General features: G+C 40.9%; 1 protein-coding gene across 3 annotated transcripts; it reads left to right on the top strand.

The window, feature by feature from the left end:
- The first annotated feature begins 887 nt into the window (after positions 1-887).
- pip5k1ca (phosphatidylinositol-4-phosphate 5-kinase, type I, gamma a) lies at positions 888-24,090 on the top strand. 3 transcript variants are annotated; one of them, XM_029001424.1, is made up of 18 exons: positions 888-1,405; positions 10,989-11,017; positions 11,246-11,338; positions 11,418-11,548; positions 11,678-11,795; positions 12,786-12,938; positions 13,814-14,113; positions 14,438-14,643; positions 14,784-14,867; positions 14,964-15,012; positions 16,010-16,094; positions 17,397-17,558; positions 17,736-17,874; positions 17,972-18,004; positions 18,267-18,365; positions 18,895-19,045; positions 21,525-21,614; positions 22,352-24,090. In XM_029001424.1, the coding sequence occupies exons 1-18, from the start codon at positions 1,276-1,278 to the stop codon at positions 22,355-22,357; spliced, it is 2,058 nt and encodes a 685-aa protein (XP_028857257.1). In that variant the 5' UTR covers positions 888-1,275; the 3' UTR covers positions 22,358-24,090. The 3 variants fall into 3 exon arrangements, with proteins under 3 accessions (XP_028857257.1, XP_028857256.1, XP_028857258.1); XM_029001423.1 differs by having other exon boundaries at positions 21,522-21,614; XM_029001425.1 differs by lacking the exon at positions 21,525-21,614.
- The last annotated feature ends 607 nt before the right edge of the window (positions 24,091-24,697 follow it).

The raw sequence follows: 24,697 nt of genomic DNA, 5'->3' as shown, positions 1-24,697 counted from the left end.
AAGAATATACATTTAATAATGATTTGTTTAGTGTATAGATATAAATATACTGGATCTCTGAGAAAGATACAAGTAATGTATGTTTCAAAACTCCTTAACCCTATAAAGTACAAATAACACAACACTTTTACAACTGCTCAGAACTAAAAAGACAAACATTGTTAGTGTGGAAAATGACTCTGGTAGCTGGAAATGCCTGTTCATATCTGCATATAGGAGGCCCTGTAATCAGAAGGTTTCTGGTTCGAATCCCGATCCACTGAGGTGCCACTGAGCGAAGCACCGTCCCCACACGCTGCTCCCCGGCTGCCCACTGCTCACTAAGGGTGATGGTTAAAAGCAGAGGACACATTTCGTTGTTTCACTGTGTGCTGGGCTGCAGTGTTTCACAATGACACTTCACTTTCATACATGCAGGAAGGAACTTTATCAACAAACAGTCTTGAATGCTGTGCTTGTTAATCCACATTTGTCATTTTGATTGAGAATAATAAAACTTTTCAATGATTTTAGCTGAAAATGCAAGTCTGACTACATCACTATTTTAAATTATGTCAATGACTATGTGTCACCTTTTGGTGATTTTTTTTCATGTAAAAACAAGGACCTTAAACTGAAGCAAGGTGTACGTTCTTTACCAGACAGGAACTGTAGAAAGTAGAATTTCTCTCGTTTTTGGTTGTTTGATGAAACAGCGTCCTCTGTTGGCCATCGCCGGCAAGCGTTTCGCCATCAGCTGAGAGGCGGAAGAGTCGTTTCCTCACGCGTTCACTTGTTTAAGATCTCCTGCCCTGGGATAATAAACGTGGGCGCATTTCCAGCGCGGCCGTGAGACTGCTGCTCTCGCGAGATTTGCTGTCAGCCAATGACCGCGCCAGGTTCTTTAAGAATAATCCCGACTGGGGTATCGGATGGGACTCAGTGCTGCTGATTGAACACGTTTACACCGAATTACTATAAGAGACCTTAGATATCAAATTGTCCGATTTGATTGAACGATTGATTGGTTAAACAGGTAAAAGTTGCGCGTTTGTGTGAAAAGTCCCAGGTGACCCGTAGGGAGCAGTCGTCAGTCAGCGCAGCCCGCCGCTCTCCTCGGCAGCGGATGGAGGGATGCTGGCGGAGTGGAAGGGCGGGAGCGCGCTTCTCGTGTCCCTAGTCCCCGGAGGAGCAGACCGCGACGCGCACGGCCGGAGTTCGTGACTTCGCGTCGGCGAACGCGCTCGTTTTGGGGGACCGCCGTCGTGTCGCTCTCGTCTGGAGCCGGGAGCGTGGATGGAGGCGGCGGCTGAGGGAGCGGCCAGCCCGGCTGAGCTCGGGGATGTCAGTCCGCTGTCCGGTGCTGCGGCGTCCGACGAGGAAGCAGCCGTCATTGTCGGCTACGGGGCGGACACATGCGACATGGGTAATGTGACGTTTTTGTGCCGTTATTGCTACATTTAAAGCGGGCTAGCTGCGCTCTGGCTAGCGCGGTTGTCGTGTGAATGAAAGTGCTCCGCTGCGTCCAGGATGTCGGGCGGACTGTGTTTACCGAAACGTTCATGCTGGTGCAAAATTCTGCCTAATTTTAGCCCTAAAAAAGGTTCCACTGACACGACCCAGACGCATTACTCGGCTGAACGAACCGAATGAGCGACCATTGGATGAGGGGCATACGCGTCAGCTAGCAAGAAAGCTAACGGTGTTGTTTTAGCTCCGTTTACGGTGTTTTAAAGGAACAGTCCGGATAATCTTTCACCAACTCGCGCACTGTAATGTTTATAACAATCTTCTTTACTGCGCGCCAGCCAGGGCACCCAAAATGATCCAAGTTGCTCAACATAAAACATTATGTGTTCAACATAAAGCATTATGATAAAAAAAAGACTCTGGGCCATCATCAGCATCCTCGTGTCCGCGGATTGGTGCACTGGTGAGTTAAGCATGCATCACGGGTGTCCACATAGCTTCACGTATCTGTTTGAAAGTGAAAAAAGTGAAGTGATTGTCATTGTGATACACTGCAGAACAGCACACGGTGACACAACGAAATGTGTCCTCTGCTTTTAACCATCACCCTTGGTGAGCAGTGGGCAGCCATGACAGGCGACCGGGGAGCAGTGTGTGGGGATGGTGCTTTGCACCTTGGCGTATTGGGATTCAAACTGGCAACCTTCTGATTACGGGGCTGCTTCCTTAACCGATAGGCCACCACTATCCCTGTCCCATCCCTGTCCCATCCCTGTCCCATCCCTGTCCCATCCCTGCCCCATCCCTGTCCCATCACTGTATGCTGTCTATGTCAATTCATGAATCTATAGCCAGGTGGGACAGGCCCATGCAGCAGGACAGTCACTTTTGAGCAGTGCTGAAAAGAGCGCCAGACACAGATTTATATGAATTCTCTGCTATAAAACAGTCAAAGTCTGAGTCCTTAATAAGGTCTCCAGTGGCTGAGTCCTTTTTTGATGATCTGATGCAAAAAGTCGAAAACCGATATGGATGTGTCTAAGTGCATTTTTCTATTTTGATAGCAGAGAAATGTTGCCCTGGCTCTCTTATTTATTCAGAGATTCATTTGTAATAAACCAGTCAAAGAGGCTATGGAGATATATGATTGCTATTACAATAGCCTGTTACTAGGGATGTGCAGATCAATCCTGAATATCGATACTAACGATACCAAGTTGGTATCAGTATTGGATCGATAAAAGCACAATGGTATCAATATTTTTTTTGCTCTTCTATTTCTGTACTACGACCTAACTGAAAGTGCTTTTTGTATATAGTATCAGTATCATCGATACCAATCTGAAATTTGGTGGTGGTTTCACACAACCCTACTGTTTACTGTTTACCAGGCAATATCCATTACCACTGATCCACAGTGAACCATATATGTAATTCTTGTATATTAGGGGATTTTTTTTATTAATATTTGGAACAGAATATTATATATATAGGACAAATTCACCACTTAAATAATGTTTAATTATGCTACCACTGACTGAAGCACATTTGTCATTTTGCTCTATTAAAATAGCAACATGCTGACTGCACCCAGCCACACCTCAGTACAAAAATCAAGGCGTTCAATATGAAATGTGCACAACCTTGTGGGCATACAGTGAACAGTGCACCTCCAGAAATTTGTGCAAGGCGATGTGGGGAAACACCACCTTAGATCGAAATTTGACTATTTTGAAGATGGTTTTCTCCTGTTCTGCTACAACAGGATACAGATGGGTACGTGGCCATCTGCTAGGCAGACTAAGTCTTCCCCCCAGCACAATTTGAGGTCATCTGAGGTCTAAAGTGGGTCAACCATGTAATGAGGACACTGGATTTTTTTTATTTTTTTTATTGAACAACATATTTTTGGTATTGTACGCAATTAAGACTGGTTCATGTAATCTGCTGGAATTGACCAACATAAAATATGACTTTAAGAATAATCCCGACTGGGGTATCGGATGGGATTCAGTGCTGCTGATTGAACACGTTTACACCGAATTACTAAAAGAAACCTTTTTCAGAGACCTTAGATATCAAATTGTAATTTTGTGGTGCTGTACAGTTACGTTGACTTGTTTGTATTTCCTTTTCCGCCTGGAGCAGGTCTGGCCTTTCCCCCCCTGTATCCTTAAACTGCTGAACAGTTCTTTTCTGTTGAAACCGTGGATGTCCACAGGGAAAGTGCATTAACAGTCCTGCACTGTGCGTCGATGTTAGGGCACTTAACGAACACGTGCCTTTTTCAGCTAATTAATTAGTTGTACAGGTCCTGATAATAACTGCACTTTCAAGCTGAAATTTCCATAACGCTGACACTGACTGCAACCAAACACAGAAGGTTAAATGACCGATCCTTGTCGCTGTGTTTGACTATTGCAGCGCTGGCCAGTATTGAAATGCAGTCTTCTTTTCTTCTAAGCAGCGGTTTGTCTGTACACTCCCGCTCTGATGGGTGAAGGGGGAGGACACAGTTGTCAGTGTTCTCAGCGATCACGTGTCCACTCACCTCAGTCTAGCGGCGTATTTTGGAAGGGACAGGAAAAGCGACATGGTTCTATCGCCGCCACGTGAGGGAAGCAGTGCGGTGAGCCATGCAGGTGGGGCACCTTGGTGCATACGCTATTTCCTGATTGTCCTGACACACCTCAAGAGACCCGAGAGGCTGGGGGTTTCAGCGTGTCCGACGGTCAAGGAGAAGGGAGGCTGGCCTCCTGTGCTGCCGACATCTTGTGCAAAGCAGTTTTTAATTTATTTTTCTTTCTCAAAGGTATTTTTATTGGAATTGAACTAGTGCTGCGCGATTAATCTAATCGCAATCGTAATCGCGATGTCGGTCTGTGCGATTACATGAACGCAAAAAGCTGCGATTTAAATGATTAGTACATGGATTGGATCGGCAACATATCCGATCCATTCTCTCATTCTCTCAAAGTTTGCGAGTCTCACTTCAGTCGGATGTGACGTATTTGGTCACATGACTTTCGATTCTGAGACATATGGTTAGACGCGGCATGACGCGCTGCATCGTACGTCAACGTCGCCGCCATATTGCGATAGGCTCTGCTGTGGCGTGAAGCATATACATGTCTATGGAGAGAAGTGCATAAAAATGCCTCACTCTTGTGCTGCTTGGGGCTGTACAAACCGCTGTATGCTCCAAACCAGGGATTACATTTCATAGGTAAGGCTGGACAATTGTTTTGAATATATTTGGCCATTATAAAATCCCTATTTTATAAGTCTTAACCTTAGCTAAAATAGGCTAAGATAGCGAAGCTATGCATTCCTGTGTTCAAGTCAGCCTCCAAACAACATTTTGGCTAAACGTAGGCATTAACTATTTAGACTGTTCTTAGCTGTTTAGTTAACGTTTCTCAAACTTTGAAGGTTTCCTAAAGAAATTCACCTCTGTTTACAAATCTTAACCTTAGCTAAGCTAGTAAAGCTATGCATCCCTGTGTCAGCCTCCAAACAACGTTTTGGTTAAACGTAAGAACTATAATACGGGATTTTATAATGGCCAAATATAATCAAAACAGTTGTTTAGTCTTACCAGGGTTTGTCGTTCGACAGAATGTAAAAGAGTTTTTTGTGATTTTATTTAGTTTTGTAGAATATTGTATTTTGAAAGCACTGGGCATTTCAGGTTATAAGTAGTTTGTATGTTTATCATATCGCTATCGCAATATTGATCTCAATAATCGCAATATGTCTTTTTCCCCAAATCGTGCAGCCCTAAATTGAACTAATTGAAAAAAGTACACACAGAAACATTATAATTATTTATAAATACAATTATTGAACAAATTAATTCCTAAATAAGCTTACAATGAAATGTGGCTGAATAAAGTGTATATTTTTACCAAAACCCCACATATTACCTAACACCCCACCCATAATAAAAACCCAGCCATGATTTGTAACAGTGACTTTACAGCTTTAAGGTGTGTCTGTAAGCTAAATTTACCTAATAAAGTAGACTTCAGAACAATAGCATCTGTCCTTGAAGTTAGAAATAAAGTTCACCCAATAGGATTAAAATGTTAACATTTTTGTTTTATGTTTACTACAATATTATTCTATAATTTATTCAATTCAAATAAAGTTTTACACCATGATAATGAGCACACAAACATATACATACATTGAGATAGGCAGTATATTCAACCCAACTGTGTTACTTAAATAACAATTTTTTTTTTAAATTTAGCGAAGCTTAATATTTTGCAACACATAAATGCACACATAGGCATTAGTTGAACCACAAGTACAAATCGAGTATTCGATAAACAAATCAAAAATTCATCCTGGCAAAAAAATAAATTATAAGCATGCTTTATTCTTTTATTCTTGTCAAAGCATTGCAAAACTTAGTTGTTGTATTTATGGAATCACAGAATATTGTAGAGAGAAAAACGCTCTGAACATCACGACATAAGGGATGGGAACAGGGCAAATTTGTGAAGATCCTTGATTCTGTGATTCTGAGTTTACTCTGATTGCATCAAGTCATGTCAGCAAGACCAGTTTTTTCACAATATCAAGTTGTACTGGGTATTCTTATCCATTGAGGGCAACCAGTTTTAATCATTGCAGCAAATCCCAAAAGAGAATATTCTTGAGGCAGACTGCTTCCTTAATTTATCAATTTAATTAATTTGAAAAATTAATCAGAATACTCTTATCTCTAACCACGCCATCATGAGCTCTTCCAGTCTCAGACCATTGGTGAGGAAATGTCACCTTCTTACCTTCAGTTGGGTAACGACTAATTACTAATATTAACAGACCTACTCTGCATTAGCTGTACTCTGGGGTGCCAGAATCTGTAACATCTACAGACGTGTTTTGCTTAAACAGCTTGGCTTTAATGCATTAATGCCTTTCTTAATTATAGATGTGGACAGACTCTCTGGTTGAGCAGGATTGTGTGAAATCTGACAGCTAACCGCACTGTAGCAGACAGAGGTACTTTCCACTCTGAGCTGGGAGACAGGCCAAAAGTGGAGACAAGCAGCAAGACTAAGACTTGTGGTGATGGAAAAACATTTCATCCGTTCTCTCTGTGGTCCATCTCATGCCTCCATCTCTATGTTTCCAGAATATGAGACATACAACAGCACAGAAGGCACCTTCCTATGAGGCGTATTTATGCAGAAGTGATGTAGCTCATCATCTTTGTCGACCAATGGGAAACAGGAGGTGCATTTTGAAAACTTTGTTGGTCTTCAACTTCCTATTGTGTGTCATACTGCATACCAGCAGTTCTGTATCTGTACTAGACCAGTGTAGTGACTGTATGTACTTGTTATTGGAAAGCTTCGTTGATGCAGGAAGCGTGGTATTGATAATTGTTGGAGGACTGTCTGCTGAGACAAGGGACAATGAACATCATTAATCATCTAGCAGAACACTGGTAGATGAATACTTGGCAAAGAAAGAAGCACACATTGCAGCATTACCTTGACCCAACTGTCCAGCCAGCTGGCGTCTCTTTGTAATGGAAAAAGTGTTAAAAAACGAAACATGGCAACATCTACCGTCCTAATGTTTCCCAATGCAAATGTGCGAATAAATATAGCAAACAGGTGTTGGTAATAATGCTGTTTGACTCGTGTCAGTAGTTCTGCAGGAGGTGGACACATGGCAAGCCCCCCCACGGCAGGCTCCTGTGATGTCGAGCTCTTCCTGCTGCGAGCTTGTGATTTAGTAACTGCTACCTGCGCTGCGGAGAGATCACGTTTGTGTGTCTCTCAAATCGGGGGCTGTGCACGTCTCACCAGAATATTAAAAACCTGACCTACGCTCCTCTATACAAGCACAAGATTTGGTGTGGCTATTTCTTACTGTAACAAGTGAACATGCGGGTGCTCGTCTTGGTATTGTGGTATTGGCATTGGTGAAGTGTTTTACATTTCAGCAAACCCCAGCAGTGTGGTGGAAGCTTTTGAATACGTAATGTGGAACAGCTTGCCTTCTCAACGTGGGGTTGTGCCAGGTTGAAAATGTCTGCGCTTTCTGTCTTCTGTTTTAAATAGGATCACAGGTTAGTTTGGATGCATAAACAGGCATTAATTAGCAACAAAATATTACCAGGACCAATATTAGTGTCTTTCAGTATACATTTTTCTGTCTCGGTGGGGTTTATCAGTGCTGTTTTGGCAGCTCTGTCAATTTGATATGTCACAATAAAGCATAAAATGTGTTTTAAAATGTTTGCATGTTCTCCCGCTGTATTGGTTTCTTCCGGTTCCTCTGTTTTCCACCAACAGTCCATGCAGGTTATGTGAATTCTCTCTGTGATGGACTGGCAGCCTGTGCACTTGATGCTGGGAAAGGCTCCAGTTCCTCAATAAGGGATGAAGAAGAGTGATTGGTGGGTGGCTAAAAGATTTATGACAAAAAAAAAAAAAAAAACATTGCACACAGCATCATGAGAGAGGGTAATACCCCTTAAAATGTGGACGTTTGTCATCAACATATCATTTTATTGCAGAGCCTAATACCAGTGCACCCAATATAGATGTGTGTTGAGCACAGTGCCATTGTTTTGTCTCCTTTTGTTTAGTCCGTGCATCACTCAGATTGCTTCCACGCAGCAGATGCCCCGTTTAGAATGTGGAAGGCAGCATGTGTCTGTTGATTCCGTGCACGTGCAGACTGAGAAAGTCAGCTGACCAGGGAACCATGGAAACCAGGGAAGGGGAAGTGAATGAGAGCAACTGCAGATGCAGCTGGGATGATTATGGTTTGCTTTTAAGGGACTTTGTCTACTCTTCACTGATTATTAGTATTGAAGGTCCCCTGACATGAATATTCTTTTTTGCTTTTATATCTTGGTGGACCCCTAATGCTAATGTCTTTTTTCGAAATACACTCTTGGTTCAGAATTACAGCCACTTCGAGCCAGTCCCACAATGACATGTCCCCAGGACGTGCCGCTTTGGTACATGTAGCTTTAAATGCTAATGAGGAAGAGAGAGGTGGGATGAGGAGGAGAGCGGCCTATAGAAGTTGATTATATCTAGGGACAAATTCCAGATTCAGCCGTCTGAGCTGCTGCACCGTGAACGGCGTTACAGAATGGCCAAAGCACCACTCTTTACACTTATTGCAATTTCTAGCCACTGCAAGACCATAGACAGGGTGGGGGAACTCATATTAATGTTTAAAAAAAATCTCACAAAGGGAAATTTTCATGTCAGGGGACCTTTAAGGATTTAAAGGTAATAATATGTATATATATTTTTTCCATTACTGAGTTTGTTAACTTATTTATGGTCTTGAAGCAGGGTCTCCTGCTCTTATAGGAGGTTAACAGCAGAAAGGTGCTATTGGGGCATAAAGTGCTGTGCCCGCTCACTTTTATTGTAGAAGGGGTACTGCTATATAACATAATGAGGCAATGAAAACGACTAGGAAGAGCTATGTGAACCAAAGGAACTGCACTGCAGGCAAACTGAAGGTGAGAGTGATTTTGTGTGTGTGTGTGTGTGTGTGTGTTTTGTTGCTGGCAGAGGGATTTAACCGACATGATGTGGCTGGTTAATCCTTCTGCGTATCTGAGAGACAGAGCGAGAGTCCTGGTGGTTGGGGCTGTAGGGGAATAAATGGCTTTTTACTTTCTGGGTCACATGGGCCTGCTGAGCAGACAGGTTCCATTGCAGCTCTTTACTGTACTGTGTGGATGGTTGTTTCCGCAAACTGAACTGTCACATTGACTTTCATTTGGGTCATGTCACTGAAACACAAATTCTCTTGAATAATTAACAGTTGCACGTCCCCCCCCCCAGATGACAAAATGTGTTATCATATCAGCAGTTTGCAAAACAATGCACTGACCATCATATTAATTATAACATCTATACCTAGAACAGTGGATATTATTATTAAATATGTACACTTCCACTCAAAAGAATGGACGCACCTGCTCTGTGCCGCTTATAGAGACTGGAGAAGGAGGACATTTTGAAGAATCCACTATTGTCATAATCAACCGGAATCAAATTCCTTTTATGTGTTCACTCACATACTTGGCCAATAAATGCGATTCTGATTCTGAAAAGCGTCTTCATGAGATGCTGATTAACATGAGTGAACACTCCCTGCTTTGAAGAGACACAAGTGTTCAAGCGATTGCTATATTTTTAATTGTCATAACCTCATGTGTTGTTTCATAGTCTTGTTAGTTTTCATAGTTTTGTTCTAGAATTAAACAAATGCAAGACCCATAAATGAGCAGCTGCGTAGAAACATTTTTGTTATTTTAGGTACAGTTCACACCCAGCCATGTTTCAGCCTCTTTGCATATTGTGCCTGGTTAACCAAGTGTGAGGATTGGGACACACACTACTGTGCCTACATCTTCAAGAGTCAAATGTTTATTATAACCTGCAGTCTCCATGAATGAAATGCCCTCTTGTTCTTGTTTGGGAAGATTTTTGGTATGTTTAGTGTTCAGGCATTTAGCTACAGCCATCCTTCAGCCATCCTTCATCCTCAAAGAATGAGTAATTGCCTGTTATTATCCGTTTCTGTTGCAGCATCAGCCGCCATTTATCTCAACGGTTGAGCAAACGCATGTCATTGAATGGCTGGGTCATTGGATTCTACCAACCCCCATGGCCTTTCATATTGACTGTCCTAGCATTCTATTGCATTCTATTACTTCTTCTTATCCATTCACACTGCACTTGTGCAAAATTTATAATTACTAAGTATCTGCTTTCAGCTTTGGAGATATGGGTGTTGGTGACTGTCGTGGTTTTAGATGTCACACTGATATTGTGTTAAAGGTACAAAGTGTACAAACACTTGCAACTCAGGCAATAGTGACACCTGTCTTCAGTCGTGCTTGAGAGAAAGTGACATTTGTTTAGCGATATCTGTTTACGATGAGTAAGATGTTTGTGCGTTGTTCGTATTCCCCGTGCCTGAATACAAAGCAATGCATGCTCACTCAGCATTTGTGGTCCGGTTTAATGTTGTATATTGCAAATAGTGGTCCCTGGTGTTTTTGACATGAGGGTGGTGGTATTTTACCATGCCTTCTGGATCCCCTCGCAACGACTTATGCATAAAGAATAATAAGTTTATTTAATCATTTTTAATTGTTTTAGTTTTTTAAGCAGCTTTGTTCCTATCTTACAAACTATGGACTATAGGGAGATGTTTTGAAATATTGCCCATTTTGGGCTAATTGAATTTGTTGAATAGAATTACATTAGAATAGAATAGAATTACAAAAACAAATATTTTTCACATACTTCTTTCTTAGCTGGAGGAACCCACCTTACACACACACACACACACACACACACACACACACACACACACACATCTTCTTTCCTCAAATCAATCTAAATTTGGAAGAAAAAAAAGTAAATTTTTTAAATAAATGTAAAAATCTGAAAAAATGGTTAAATACTGGATGAATTCTTACCCTTATAATCATAACAATCACATCCCTTTTTTCTTTGCTTTCTGTGTTTTAGATGCTGCCTCTAAAAAGGCCTTCACAGAGGTATGTAGCATCATATACCTGAGTCTTGTCTTCACAGGTTCACAGATGTATGACATATAAGTCTATCTACACATTGAGCTCTATATCCGTTTATTTCATCAGATACTACAGGCATTTCATGCACATTCCTGTTTGGAAGCTTAATGAAGTGATGAATGGAACATACTGGATCATTTTATATCTTAATCTCTGGACAGCATCTAGGGTTCACTTTCCCTTTTTCATCAGATGCCCTCATACTCGGGGCAGACAGCCTATGCACAGGGGAAGAAAATTGGGCACAGGGGAGTGGATGCATCTGGCGAAACCACGTATAAGAAGGTACTCTGTCATCTATGAATTTGACTTCACTGAATCATAAGATATTATCTATATTTTATTCCTCACTTTCTACCCGCAGACCACATCCTCAGCGCTGAAGGATGCCATTCAGCTGGGCATCGGTTACACCGTGGGCAACCTGAGTTCGAAGCCAGAGAGAGATGTGCTCATGCAGGACTTTTATGTGGTGGAAAGCATCTTCTTTCCAAGGTACCTCAGCAGCAAGCAAAGCCTGGAACTGGAATAAACTAAATGATCCTTGCAGCAGGGCAGTGTTTGTCTTTTTACTAGTTAATTCAAGGACATACTTCCAGTTTTTCCTCTATTTTCTTTTTCCAGTGAAGGCAGCAATCTGACGCCAGCCCACCACTTCCCGGACTTTCGATTTAAGACCTATGCACCAGTTGCATTCCGCTATTTCCGAGAGCTCTTTGGGATAAGACCAGATGACTATTTGGTAAGCATCTAGATGCAGCTAACCAGATCCACGGTGTATTCTCTAAACCTGAAGTTTTGCTGAGTGAGAAGATTTCACACGTGTTAACTGAAGCCCTGCAGGGCTCCCACCTGCTCCCTCTGCCAGTCTGCTTACCTCCCACCCCAACCTGTTACCAGCACTGGCTGCCATGTGTTGGCATAATCTAGGGGAAGGGATCCCTCATGGCAAAAATGGGCACTGAATCAGAACTCGAGGGATGTGTCTGTTATGCTGCCGTCTGTTAGCATGAAGATGAAGGGAAAGTCAGAGTCATTGGCCTCAAGATTAAATTTGAAGTGTTTGCCCCTGTTGCTAATCAACACTTTCACTTTGCACATCTCTACACACTTGTGCAGATAGTAAATTAGGGCTAACTAAGTAAATTACCAATTTATTCTTAAAACAAAGTTTTCCAGGACATATTAGAGCCTTGGAATCAGTAACCATTGCATTTTTGTTCAGATATCACATTCGTAAAACGAGACTGCAACTGGTGCTGTTAAGAAATACTAAATACTAGAACTACTAAAAGACCTAAGAGATCCAGAATCCCAAGTCTGTCATTTACCATTTGCACATATAGCTTTAAAAACTTGTCCCGTGAGACACTGTACCGTGTTTTATGAACAGATACTGTTTCTGATTTATAGTACTATAATCATAACACCACCTAAATGATTGTCATGATAATGCAAAATACATTTTAATTTTAACACATGTTCCACAAAAATACAAACCTGATTGTGTATAATAAATCACTTATTCAGTAGGAGTCATCTCATCTGTCCATTCTAACGATAGCAGGAATGTACCCTGTACAGTCTCCGGCTAGCATGTGTAGTTTTTGTTGAATATAATGTATTCTGGTATGCCTGTATTCTCCAAGTTTACAGAATATGTGTGTGAATAGATAATCATTGTGAAAGGAGCAGCAATGTCTAACTGCATGCGCGATATGATTGCGTCCAGTACTCTCTGTGCAACGAGCCGCTGATTGAGCTGTCCAACCCCGGGGCCAGCGGCTCAGTCTTCTATGTTACCAAGGACGATGAGTTCATCATCAAAACCGTGATGCACAAGGAAGCAGAATTTCTACAGAAACTGCTGCCAGGATACTACATGGTGGGTACAGAAGTACAACAACCACTTCCACTAAGGTCATAAAATGCTTTCTTGCCATTGGTACTATTTTTATTTATTTATTTATTTTTATTTTTTTTGAAAACACTTTTTCACTAGGAAAAGACAATAACAGCTATGTTTGAATTGACTTGTTAAACACCATTTATGCTGACCACAACATTTAATTACAGTGGCATTTTGCAATGAGTGGCAGCTCATATCCCTTTTGATGACATCTGCAGTTCTGCCATTCACTCCAAAGCTTAGTATGTTGCTGTGGGAGACTGTTGCCACGTGCTACACTATTTTCTGATTGTTCAATGTCAGTTGACACTTACTGGACCGCCAGCTTGAAAACCTTTTCCTTCAGCAGTATGTCTTTTGGTTCAGTGAAGCAGCTTGGTTTGAGTGCTCTGTAATTATACAAATTGGATTCTGATTGCAAGGGTCAATAACTTAAATGTACAGTAAATGGATGGATGATTAGATTTGCTTTACCATGAAACAAAAAAAGATCAGACGTCACTGAGGATTGTGTGAGCTTTACTGTTCAGTTTTTGTTTCTGTTGAATCAACATCCACTCTATACAAATTGTGACATTGCAAGACTGCAAGAAACATCAATTTCAGGCAAACAACTGTGTCTTATCAACAGATACTATTAATGATTTATAGTACTATGATCATATTTAGTAATGCTAAATACATTTTATTTTAACACCAGGTCATTGAAGACATGAAAAGCCGGATTGAGTTATAATGAGTTATTTATTTAATATATAATAATACCGTGTCATTTATAATTCTGCAAATTTTAGGTCTGTTTTGATTAATCTGTGTATCACAATCCTGCCTGTTGTTCTCCACCTCTGCAGAATCTGAATCAGAACCCTCGCACTCTGCTTCCCAAATTCTTTGGGCTCTACTGCGTGCAGTCAGGGGGGAAGAACATCCGAGTGGTGGTCATGAATAACATCCTGCCCCGTGTGGTTCACATGCATCTGAAGTTCGATTTGAAAGGTTCCACATACAAACGGCGAGCTTCCAAGAAGGAGCGAGAGAAGGCAAAACCCACCTTCAAAGACCTGGACTTCATGCAAGATGTTTCAGAAGGTCTTATGCTGGATGCCGACACATATAATGCCCTGTTGAAGACCCTACAGAGAGACTGTCTGGTAAATAGCACGTCATTGATTTCTATTCAATTTCTGTTCAGAAACTCACTGTTTATTTCTATATTGTACTACCTTACTTTCTACTTTATAACATAGAGTCCTCTTTACTATCTAAACCATAACTATAACACTGGCTGATGACAAACACCATCTATCAGCCAACCATACCAAGAGCAGCATTACAGTATGTAAATCAAGTACAGGTTAGATGTCTAATGACCAATGTACGTGTTATTTAGTTAATCTCAAAACCTTTTAACTGATTACTTTAGCCATGCAGTGACACCCTCAGGGCTGTGTGTCTGATGTGGCTGTGGACGGCAGGTGCTGGAGAGCTTTAAGATCATGGACTACAGTCTGCTGCTGGGGGTCCACAACCTTGACCAGGCGGAGCGTGAGCAACAGATGGAGGGGTCTCAAGGCAGCAGCGATGAGAAGAGACCCCTCCCACAGAAGGCCCTCTACTCTACAGCCATGGAGTCCATCCAGGGAGCGGCTGCCTGCGGGGGGTCCATCGACACAGACGACACGTGAGCAGGAGCTGATTTCTCACAATGTTCTCACATGCGTTGTCACTCTAATCACACACATTTGCACAATCATATGCTTCTAATGCAGTGGTGTGCATTATAAATGTTTTTAACAAGATAGTGCATGTGCCTTTATTTAGAATGGGGGGTATTCCAGCAGTTAATGGAAAAGGAGAACGTATTTTGTTGTACATCGGTATAATTGACATCCTGCAGTCCTACAGGTAAGTGTGTCTGAAGTTTCCCTCAATGCAGCGAGGAATTCCTTACCAATCAGCTGTGTGTTCAAAACATATCTTCTTATTCTTTTTGTTTTATAGGCTAATAAAAAAATTGGAACATACATGGAAAGCCCTTGTTCATGATGGAGTAAGTGAATATATTAATATTTACATTTATAACATGCAACAAACACCCTTATCCAGAGCGATTTACAATTAGTTACAGGGACAGTCCCCCTGGAGACACTCAGGATTAAGAGTCTTGCTTATTGACAAACAGTAAGTGGGGTTTGAACAAGGCTACTACCACAAATTTTACATGGACTGTTAAGAAAGGATAGTAATAATGCTAATATATGGTTGTGTATAACATTACCTAGATATTAGGTATTATGTGACTGTCTTTCACCAGACTTCCTTGTGTGTGTATCAAATATCATAATGGAATTTTTGTGAAAATGTGAGAAGAAGTTTTGCCTAAAAAGAAAAGTAAATATTGTACACATTAGTTAAAAGATGTGGTTATGGTTTGTTTAAAGGGTATAGCTCTCTCTCTTTGTTCAGGACCATCATCTAACCCTTGTGTAAACCCATTCTTCCCCTCTATACATTGATTTATTTATAAAGCAGTAGGAGATGATGGAATAGGAGCAGTCTCAGGACTATGTCTGCGGTGTGCATGTCGATGCAGCTCTTTGGGGATGCTGGAAGAGCTCCTTGTCCTTCGTGGCTCCAGTAAAGCCCATCTAGGACTCTGACCTGTACCTCTTAAGTGCTCCTCCCACAGCAGCAGCCTTCTGCTCTTATTATAGAAACAATGCTGCTTTCTCAGCCCTGAGCACAGCAGCTCTTGTCACTGTCTCTGGCAGAGGCATCTCACACTCAGTTGCTGACGCACTTGGCTGTTTGAAAACCAGGTGGAGCCAGGGCAGCTCACTGAATGGGAAATGAATGAGTGGGTGTTTATTCTGTGTGTGTGTGTGTGTGTGTGTGTGTGTGTGTGTGTGTGTGTGTGTGTGTGTGTGTGTGTGTGTGTTTGACTTCTCACATGTCTCTCTAGGGTGTACGTAAACATGTGCATTTTCTAACATGTTAATGGGAGTGTAATGCATTGTTTCAAATTCTGATTCTGTTTCTTTCTCCAGGACACAGTATCAGTCCACCGACCTTGTTTCTATGCAGATAGGTTCTTCAAGTTTATGAGCTCTACTGTCTTCAAAAAGAGTTCTTGTGAGTAAAAAGACAGAGCATTTGGCAACCTTGCAGTAAAACACCCAATAATGTCCAATGATAAACAGAAGACACCTGGTATTTACAAGAGGCTAAAACAAATGCTTTAATTTATATATACACATTCTATTAGTGCCGTGTATCAAGCTATTATATGTGAAAAATTAATGAGTAGCCAACTATTCTCACTGACTTGATTTATTTTATTGACATCATGGAACTTAACCAGTTAAAAATGAAGGCTCCTGTGCCCAGGGGCAGCACAGTGTGCACAATATTAACACCTGTAAAAACTAAAAGCACACAAAAATGAAAACTGTCTGAATAAAACACAATTTCAAAGCCACACACATAAACAAACATCACCAAAAAACTCTACAGGACCATGTCCAACAGTAAATAAATAAAAAATAAATCAGCAGCTCAACACGCAATGTAAGGGTTGATGGGTTAAAAGCAGAAGACACATTTTGTTGTGTGCACTGTGTGCTATGTGACAATCACTTCACTTTCACTAAAAAAACGCACCCTTGCACGCCGAGTCCCCCAAAAAGGGCAAAGACATCATCGTAATACAAATGTTGCAGTTTCTGTAGATTCCGAAAGTGAAAGTGAATTGACATTGTGATACACTGCAGCACAGCACACGGTGCACACAAAAAAAAAGTGTCCTCTGCTTTTTACCATGACCCTTGCTGAGCAGTGGGCAGCCATGACAGGGTACTTTGTGTGTGGGTACTTTGCTCAGTGGCACCTTGGTGGCTTGGGATTCAAACTTTCTGATTACCCGCTAGGCCAGCACTACCCACTGAAAGATGATCGAACTATGATCTTGTGAATGGAAAACAAATATTTATGAGGAATACACATATGATTTGATATTGAACTGTCTAAAAACAAGTTTAAGTAGTTGGAATGAATAACTATAGTCACAAGTAAGTAAAAATATTGTTTTATTGTTGGGTTCCTGAGAAATTCCAAATGGCACATATGGTGTCCAAAACGTCACCAATGTGCCCAAATTGATAGGTTGGGAATTTCTTTACTAATCCTCCCTGATCTCTTGTATAGCAATATTATTAAGATTTAGTACTATTGGTTACTTGAGGAATATTGCTTCTACAGCATATATATTCTCTGTTCAATTTAGGGTATGTCCATTTAAAAAAGGGCTCAGGCCTGAACAGGTTAAATAAACAAATGTAATTTATTAAATTAACTGAATGATGTACTGTCCAGGTATTACTAGCAGTTTATTAGAATTTTACTGATGTGTGTAATTTGTTGGTCTTCTTTCTTCAGCTTTAAAGTCCTCACCATCCAAGAAATGTCGTGTGGGCTTGACAGTACCCAAGTACTCAGGCCCTGGAGCAGCCTGGTCAGCCAGCCAGCTTCCCTCAGAGAGGGATGAAAACATCTATGACCTACGAGGTGTTCGTAGTTTCCCCACATTGGAAGATGAGGGTAACCATCTTTCAGTCTAATTCAAATATAGTCTGTGATGTAAGTACATACCAAGCCTAATGTGTGCTTTATTATGTTGTGAACTTTTTTTATGTCATCCATGGAACACACAGAAGAGTTACACTTGAGTCAGTTTGGTCTGAAGAATATAAAAACAATTTATTTATGTATTATCAGGCCGAACAGACCTTCCCTGCACACCGCCATCATTTGAGGAAGCCACCACAGCCTCAATTGCCACAACCCTGTCGTCCACCACTTCTCTCTCCATCCCTGAGCGTTCCCCTTCAGACACCTCAGAGCACCCTCGTTACAGGTTACTGTCTGTTACTCCATCCATCCATCCATCCATCCATCCATCCATCCATCTTTCACCATGTCTTTCTCTCAATACCATCTGTTTTTATCTACAGGAGGCACACACAGTCCCTGAGTCATGACTGTAGGTAAGAGGAAGAAAGCAAACAGTCCCTTGCATTCTATAAATCCTAGGATACTATTAATCATATTAATCATATGTTGCTCTTGGAGCAGCCTATATACTACAACAAAAGAACCCGATTAAAATTCTGTTTATGCCATTTTATTGTGTACTGATCCACATTGACACATTTCTTACTGTATTGCTCTGCTGTCCCTCAATGAACACTATTATTTCAGACATGTGACCCATATGTTTGACCCTGTCCTCTTTCTCATTACACACAGAGCTCAGGATGAGGACCATCAGACCATTGTCGTGGAGGTGGAAGTGAAGAGGCACGACAGTGAGCCCACCATCACAGCACCACAGCCCTCCCCGGAGAGGTATGGCAACTAAGGCAGTGGAGCACACACCAGCTCCCAGATAGTAATGCATACTGGATCACTGGGACAGTGCTGACACTCTGTTACACCCTGTTATACTTCCGTGTCCAGATTATATAAATGATTGTTCATACTTATTTAATTCACACTGTGGAGATGAGTTTAATTTGGCAATTGAATTTGTAGAGCCATTGTCTGAGCTGAAGAGCAAGTGCAGCTCTAAAAGAGCGAAAAGTAATTAGGTTAAGCATGACCTGATGAGATGAGGCTGCTGGTTGTAAAATATGGAGTGCAGAATTAGGTCAGTGTGACTGAGGGCCAGTGAGAATGCCTCATTGTGAGTCCCCCCCAACCAACTGCTGCATTTACTGCAAAAGTCAAATCGAGCCAAATAGTGATGTTTAAAACTGGGACAGGTTTTGGGCATGTTCCTGGGATGTAGATATTACTACCTACCAATGATAACTGGTTACCGAGACTGAGGAGCTATTTTAAGGATGTTTTATACTAGTCTTTTTTTTCTCTACAGTGATGTGCTGGAAGCTGCAGCCTCATTCTCCTCTGTTCCTCAAAGCCCCAATGTGGTGACTGAGCCAGATGGGACCAGCCAGACATCTGGGTGCCCCAGTCGGGCTTCCGTGGATGAAGACGAAGATGTGTCAATCTCAGATATTTGCTTTGTAAGTTTTAACCACTTACACTCTTGAACTAAGGGCCTATAGCCAGGTTGAGATCTTCATCCAATGTTGCCATCAGCGGACAGTCCTTTGATCAAGGATGGTGCTGGCCTCTAAAGTATAGGAGGATAGGGTGTCTATGAATGCTATTTAAGCATTTTCACATGCAACTAGGCACAGTGAACATAATGTTCATATTTATCTTCACTCATTGGTTACATGTTCATTCATGATCAGAGCAGCACTTATTTTGCCGCCAGACCACTGCTATTGCTGAAGTGGAGGGGAACTGTGAAACCTGCTGTGAGTGTTTCAAGGTTTTATAAAATCTTGATAGCAGCTCAACTTAATTGTTATACTTCAAAATGTGTAATGGGTACTTGCCAGGCATTTTAAGCACTACTCTAATCTGCACCCTCCAAACCCCCCATCCCATATGCACCCACCCAGGAGCATAGAGCTATCTGAAAGGATTGTCGGAATGCAGTTGAAGCCACCGGTTTGGAATGCTAGTCAGTCTTTATCTGTGCTCATCCTGTCCAGGTCTGGAGCCACCAGATCTCAGTGAGATGAGAGCAGAGCCAACACCCATCTTTTTCAGAACATGCGTGGGTGTTGCTTTTTCTCTACTGTGGAGGCTAGGTAGTATGTGTGTGTGCGTATGTGTGAGAGTGTGATGTCATACTCACGGTCTAATCTGCATGTAAATGCAGACAGTGCTGACGGCAGACTGAAGGCTTCATTCTCACTTGTTGCTGCTGTTCAGGATGCGCCACACCCCACGGCATGCTGCTGGGAGAAAGATTAGAAAGGACCTTGAAGAAAAATGGATGAAAATCACGCTCTGTATTTGTCCTTTTATTTTGTATTCCATGGTTCTTTATGGCTCTTGGTAGACTGTGAGAGTCGTGAGAGTGCAGCTGGAGAGACTGTTGAGGTGTGATGGCAATAAGGGAAAGCAGCAGAATCCCAGACACGGCCACCCAGCTCTACACGCCCTCCTCCACTCTCCAACACGCTGTCTGATTGAAGCTTCTTGCCTCAGCACACCCTGAGCGCTCCTCTGGTGGGGCTAGCGGCTGCTGCCCCTCCTTCACATCCTGGCATATTTAGCAGGGCATGCTGCTAAATGGAGATTTGCCTTTCAGACACCTTTCAAACTTCTGTTTTTTGCCTATAATTTTCATCTTCATTTGTCCTTATGCCCACTCATTTTCCACTCTCAGGACCACTTTCAGTTACAAGGTGAGGTTTCCTTTCTGTGGTCCATCAATCTAAACTTTCATGGTGCAAGGACCCCTACCTATCTGGTATTCCAGAAAAAATCTTCAATGAGTGTCTGGTGCACATTCAGTTTTACTTCACCTTTGTGCACCCATACATTGCTTGTATGAAAAATCAACTTTTATGCATTAATTGAAATGATATATTAAAAAGTATGTTTGTAGAGTCAAACAATTTATATATATTTTTTATATATATTTATATATTTTTTTATATATTATAAAAAGACTCAAGAGACCATGTGTTTTGGGCAGTAATTTAAAGGGGACCCTGGGACTAATGGTGCCCATAAGCAGTAAATTACTGTAATGTAAGGTTGCTTTCATAAAACAAGTGTAAAATAATAACCAGTTCAAACAATTGCTCTGCCAAGTGAAGTTGATTAACCAGTCACAGTTTCCTAGCAACAATATTAGCAAAAGCCACATGAACACATTGGAACACAAATATAGAATTTAAGTAAAAGATGTAAAAGATTGAGCCATATGAAATGAAAAATAATGAATACTGTATATAAAGTATTATTATTATTATTATTATTTTAATCAAGGATCAAATGTTTAGAAAGTAAAAAAAAAAAGTATGACTGAAAATAGAAACAGGCAGCATTCTCATACAAGTAAGCGACTTCTCTGTAGGTGGAGTTTTTCTACAAGTGCCATCTATAGCAAAGCCATTTGTCTCACATGCCCATCAGGTTAGTAAGCTTCTGAGGGTTTAGGGGACAGGTGGTATTATTCTCCACTGCTGTAGAATGAAAAACCGTTTATTCTCCTAAAATGTAATCTCTGTTACCTCCAAGCATGCTGCCCTGGCTTCCACTCAACCCTATTTCCTGTCCCCTGGCAGAAGCAGTGTGATGGCTTAGACACATGTGGTTCTCTCTGTCCCTGCCTGCATACAGACAGGAAGGGAAGAACAAATCTAACTGCAGGGACAAACCACAGTCGATTTGAATAATTAATTTCTTTCCAAAAAAAAAAAAATCACTAGATGACTGACTGCATCGAACATGCATTCAGCAATAGCTGCATGCCTATCAATCACCTTCTCTTCAGTCCTTTCTGCCCCTTTTGTGCATATCTAATTGTTTCCTCCTGCCTTGTCTTGTTTCTCTCCTACCTGCCCTTGTTGCTTTGTGCACCGACTGGCTTGCTTTTCTCTGGCACCCTCTGCTGTCCCTGTCATGTCACAGCAGCCTCCAGAGGACAGGAGCTGGGTTTACTCTCCGCTGCACTATGCCACAGAGGCTAAGAGCCTGTTGGATGGGGATGGGGAGAGCCAGAGCGTAAGTGAGAGACGCACATTTATGGGCAACATCAAACTCCTTAGTTGACCTATATGTTCTGAAGGTTGAATTTTTATGAACTACGTCTGTGTTCTCGCACATGTCGGGGAAACTGGAATTTAAAAGCACTAATATACACATGAAAAAGTATCTGTTTCAGAGGTTGGAACCTGGTTATCCTCATCACTGTGCAGCACATTTGTCTAAACCAGAGATAAATATGTTGTTGTTTTTTTCCTGCATTTACTATTGTAAAGACTTTGGGTAGTGCTTTAGTGTTGTAAACTCATGGCCACTCTGAGCATGAACTGTCATTTTTCCATTGTGGTCTTCAGCTCCAGACATGATCCCTATCATTTTCACAGCCAGCATCACATTTCCAGTATTTTGGCAGATTTAATCTTGGTCCCATCTTGGGCAGTGGTGGCCTAGCAGTTAAGGAGGTGGCCGCGTAATCAGAAGGTTGCCGGTTCGAATCCCGATCTGCCAAGGTACCACTGAGTAAAGCACCGTCCCCACACACTGCTCCCCGGGCGCCTGTCATGACTGCCCACTGCTTACCTAGGGTGATGGAGTGTTACACATTTCACACTTTATACATGGTTTTACATAAAAGTTGCATCTACAATAAACAGAAAGAGTAGCATATTTCAGCACATTTCATGTAATGGAATTGAGGTGTATTTTTATTCTGCTTGCTTTATCACTTTTGCTTTGTATCTGCTTTTTATTTGCAGCAATGAGACCATTGGTGAAGAACTAAAGGCAGGACATTCCATTGGTTCACCGCTACCCAGCCAATGGCAAAGAGCCATCGCTCAATTAACACTGTACAAAATCAGAAGAAAAGATGACTTCATGGCATCAATTGTTCTTCTCTGTTGAAGCAATCTGCTATAATCTGAGTGGCATGTGGGTTCATCCTGTGGCTACTCTTCTCTCATAGTTGCATATGAATGCATTTGTGTGTTCATGTGATCATTTTTTTCTCCCATTGTTGGAGTTGTTTGTCTCCTACCATTATTTTGTTTGAATTTGTTCCACACACAGTGATACATTTCAAGAGAAATACTGTGAATATAGTTCAATAATGCAATTCTGTGTGTGCTATTATGTCAAAGAATCAAGGAAAGATGAAAAGGTTTCTAACCATATGGGTAACTTCTACGTTCCCCTACATTTTTGACACTAACAATACTAATGCAATAGACTAATGCTTCAAAATCTTTGATATCTTAAGCTTTCCTTTTTTTGCTTTCCTTGCCATATTATTATATTTTCTTATTTTTCATTCTGATTTTCCACATTTCATGTTTTCAGCACATTTATTCATACCGAGCATATTTATACAAACAGTCAGTGTATTGTAGATGGACGTAGGAGAGATTGCAGACGGGACCAAGAACGCAGAACCTCCTAGAATTTTTAATAATCTGAAAGATTTTATGTCAAAAAATGGACTTTACAATTATTTTAAAAAGATTCTATATTAATGCTCTAAATCTATGAATTGCTTAATTGCCCTGTCTCACTTGTAACTGTTTCTTGTGTGTGCAAATATGTGTGTGGGTGGGTGTTCAGGTTGTTAATCTTGGAGGACTTCAGTGTCAAAAGTTACATAAAATACAGATAGTTGTTGATGTGCAGTGGCCAGTTAATTGCTGTTATTAACGATCTCAAGGAACTAGCAGCAATATGTTAAAGCGTTTTTTTGTTTGTTTTGTTTGTTTGTTTTTTTTTCTTCATTGCCTTACTGATTGTTTATTTAAATGTTTTTTTTTTTTTGTAGTGATATTTTTTTAATCTTCCAATTCAGTAATAGTTCTCCTGAGAATTTGTACATAGGTATATAAATACATATATAAAGATGTATAAATATATTTTCCATTTGAATGGGAGAATTATTTTTATTTGAGTTACTTTTTTTGCAACGTGCTTGCAAGAAATGCTTTTGACGTACATTATGTACTGTACCATATACTGTACTTCCAGAGGTTAATGAGATGCAGCTATATTTATTGTGTACAAATAAGAGCTGTTTCTTTGTATGATGTGTCACACAGCAGTTGTTGGAGAGTTTTATTGTACATGGAAATGTATCAATACATTTCATTATCTTCCAGCAGTTAAGATGTATTGTGGATGTGTGGATGTGTCCTCTCATAGTGGGAGTCATTTGGGCAAACAAGCGTTGCATGATTTACTAGACATTATATGCATATCATAAGTGTATGTGTACAGGACATCCATGTGCTTATTAGTAAAGAAAACCAATGGGTGTGGGTTTGAAAATGGGAATAAATGCAAATCAGTCCCATTCTGTATGTATGATTTTTTTTTAAATAACTGTGCTGTTTTACTTTTTCCATGCTGGCATTTCTATATTACAGTATTGCATACTCTAGCTTACTAATGAACCATTATGTGAGATCGTTATTATTCAGCTTTTTTTCATTCCATTAAACATTCACTTGTATGTACTGGTGGTGGGCATTAATAAAACTGTAAACACATTACATCAGTTTAATTAAATAATTATGGTTAATAGGTGGCAGGATTAAGCTGTGTACCCTGAGCTTTTTTTTACTTTCTTAACCAACATTTAGTTTTTTCCCAAAAAACAAATTAAATATCAATCCAAGGGCGAGTTGTTCGTTTAAAAGCAAAATTATAGTGGTGAAGAGTTTTATTTGATAGGCTGTAGATTTTTATATATCAGAAAACCATGATTGCAGTACATGGGTCGTGAACGAATCACGAGTGTCCATTAAATGCAGGGCGTCTGCGGGGACTGAGGTAATCACTTTAGGGGTCAAACTCCAGCCTCTAGCGGCGGACTGTCCGGTTCCTATGCGCAGTCGGCTGACAGACGGTCCAGGCACCATGTACAAAGTCAAAGGCGCAACTCGATACGTAGACGACGCTAAAACTAGAGGGGAACAGAAGTCAACTTAATGGTTTTTGTTGTTTGTTTCAAGAAAAATGTTCTTTAAAATCAGGCAATTCGTCCAAAGGAAATTGTGTTAATTACACAAATGGAGACCCACATGTGTGGATAATTTTGGTGGCACTTTGCTGTGAAA

Source organism: Denticeps clupeoides, chromosome 13 (assembly GCF_900700375.1).
Source record: "Denticeps clupeoides chromosome 13, fDenClu1.1, whole genome shotgun sequence".
In the NCBI taxonomy this organism is placed as follows: Eukaryota; Metazoa; Chordata; class Actinopteri; order Clupeiformes; family Denticipitidae; genus Denticeps; species Denticeps clupeoides.
The sequence above is the reverse complement of the archived record's forward strand: the minus strand, read 5'-3'. Positions and strand labels throughout refer to the sequence as shown.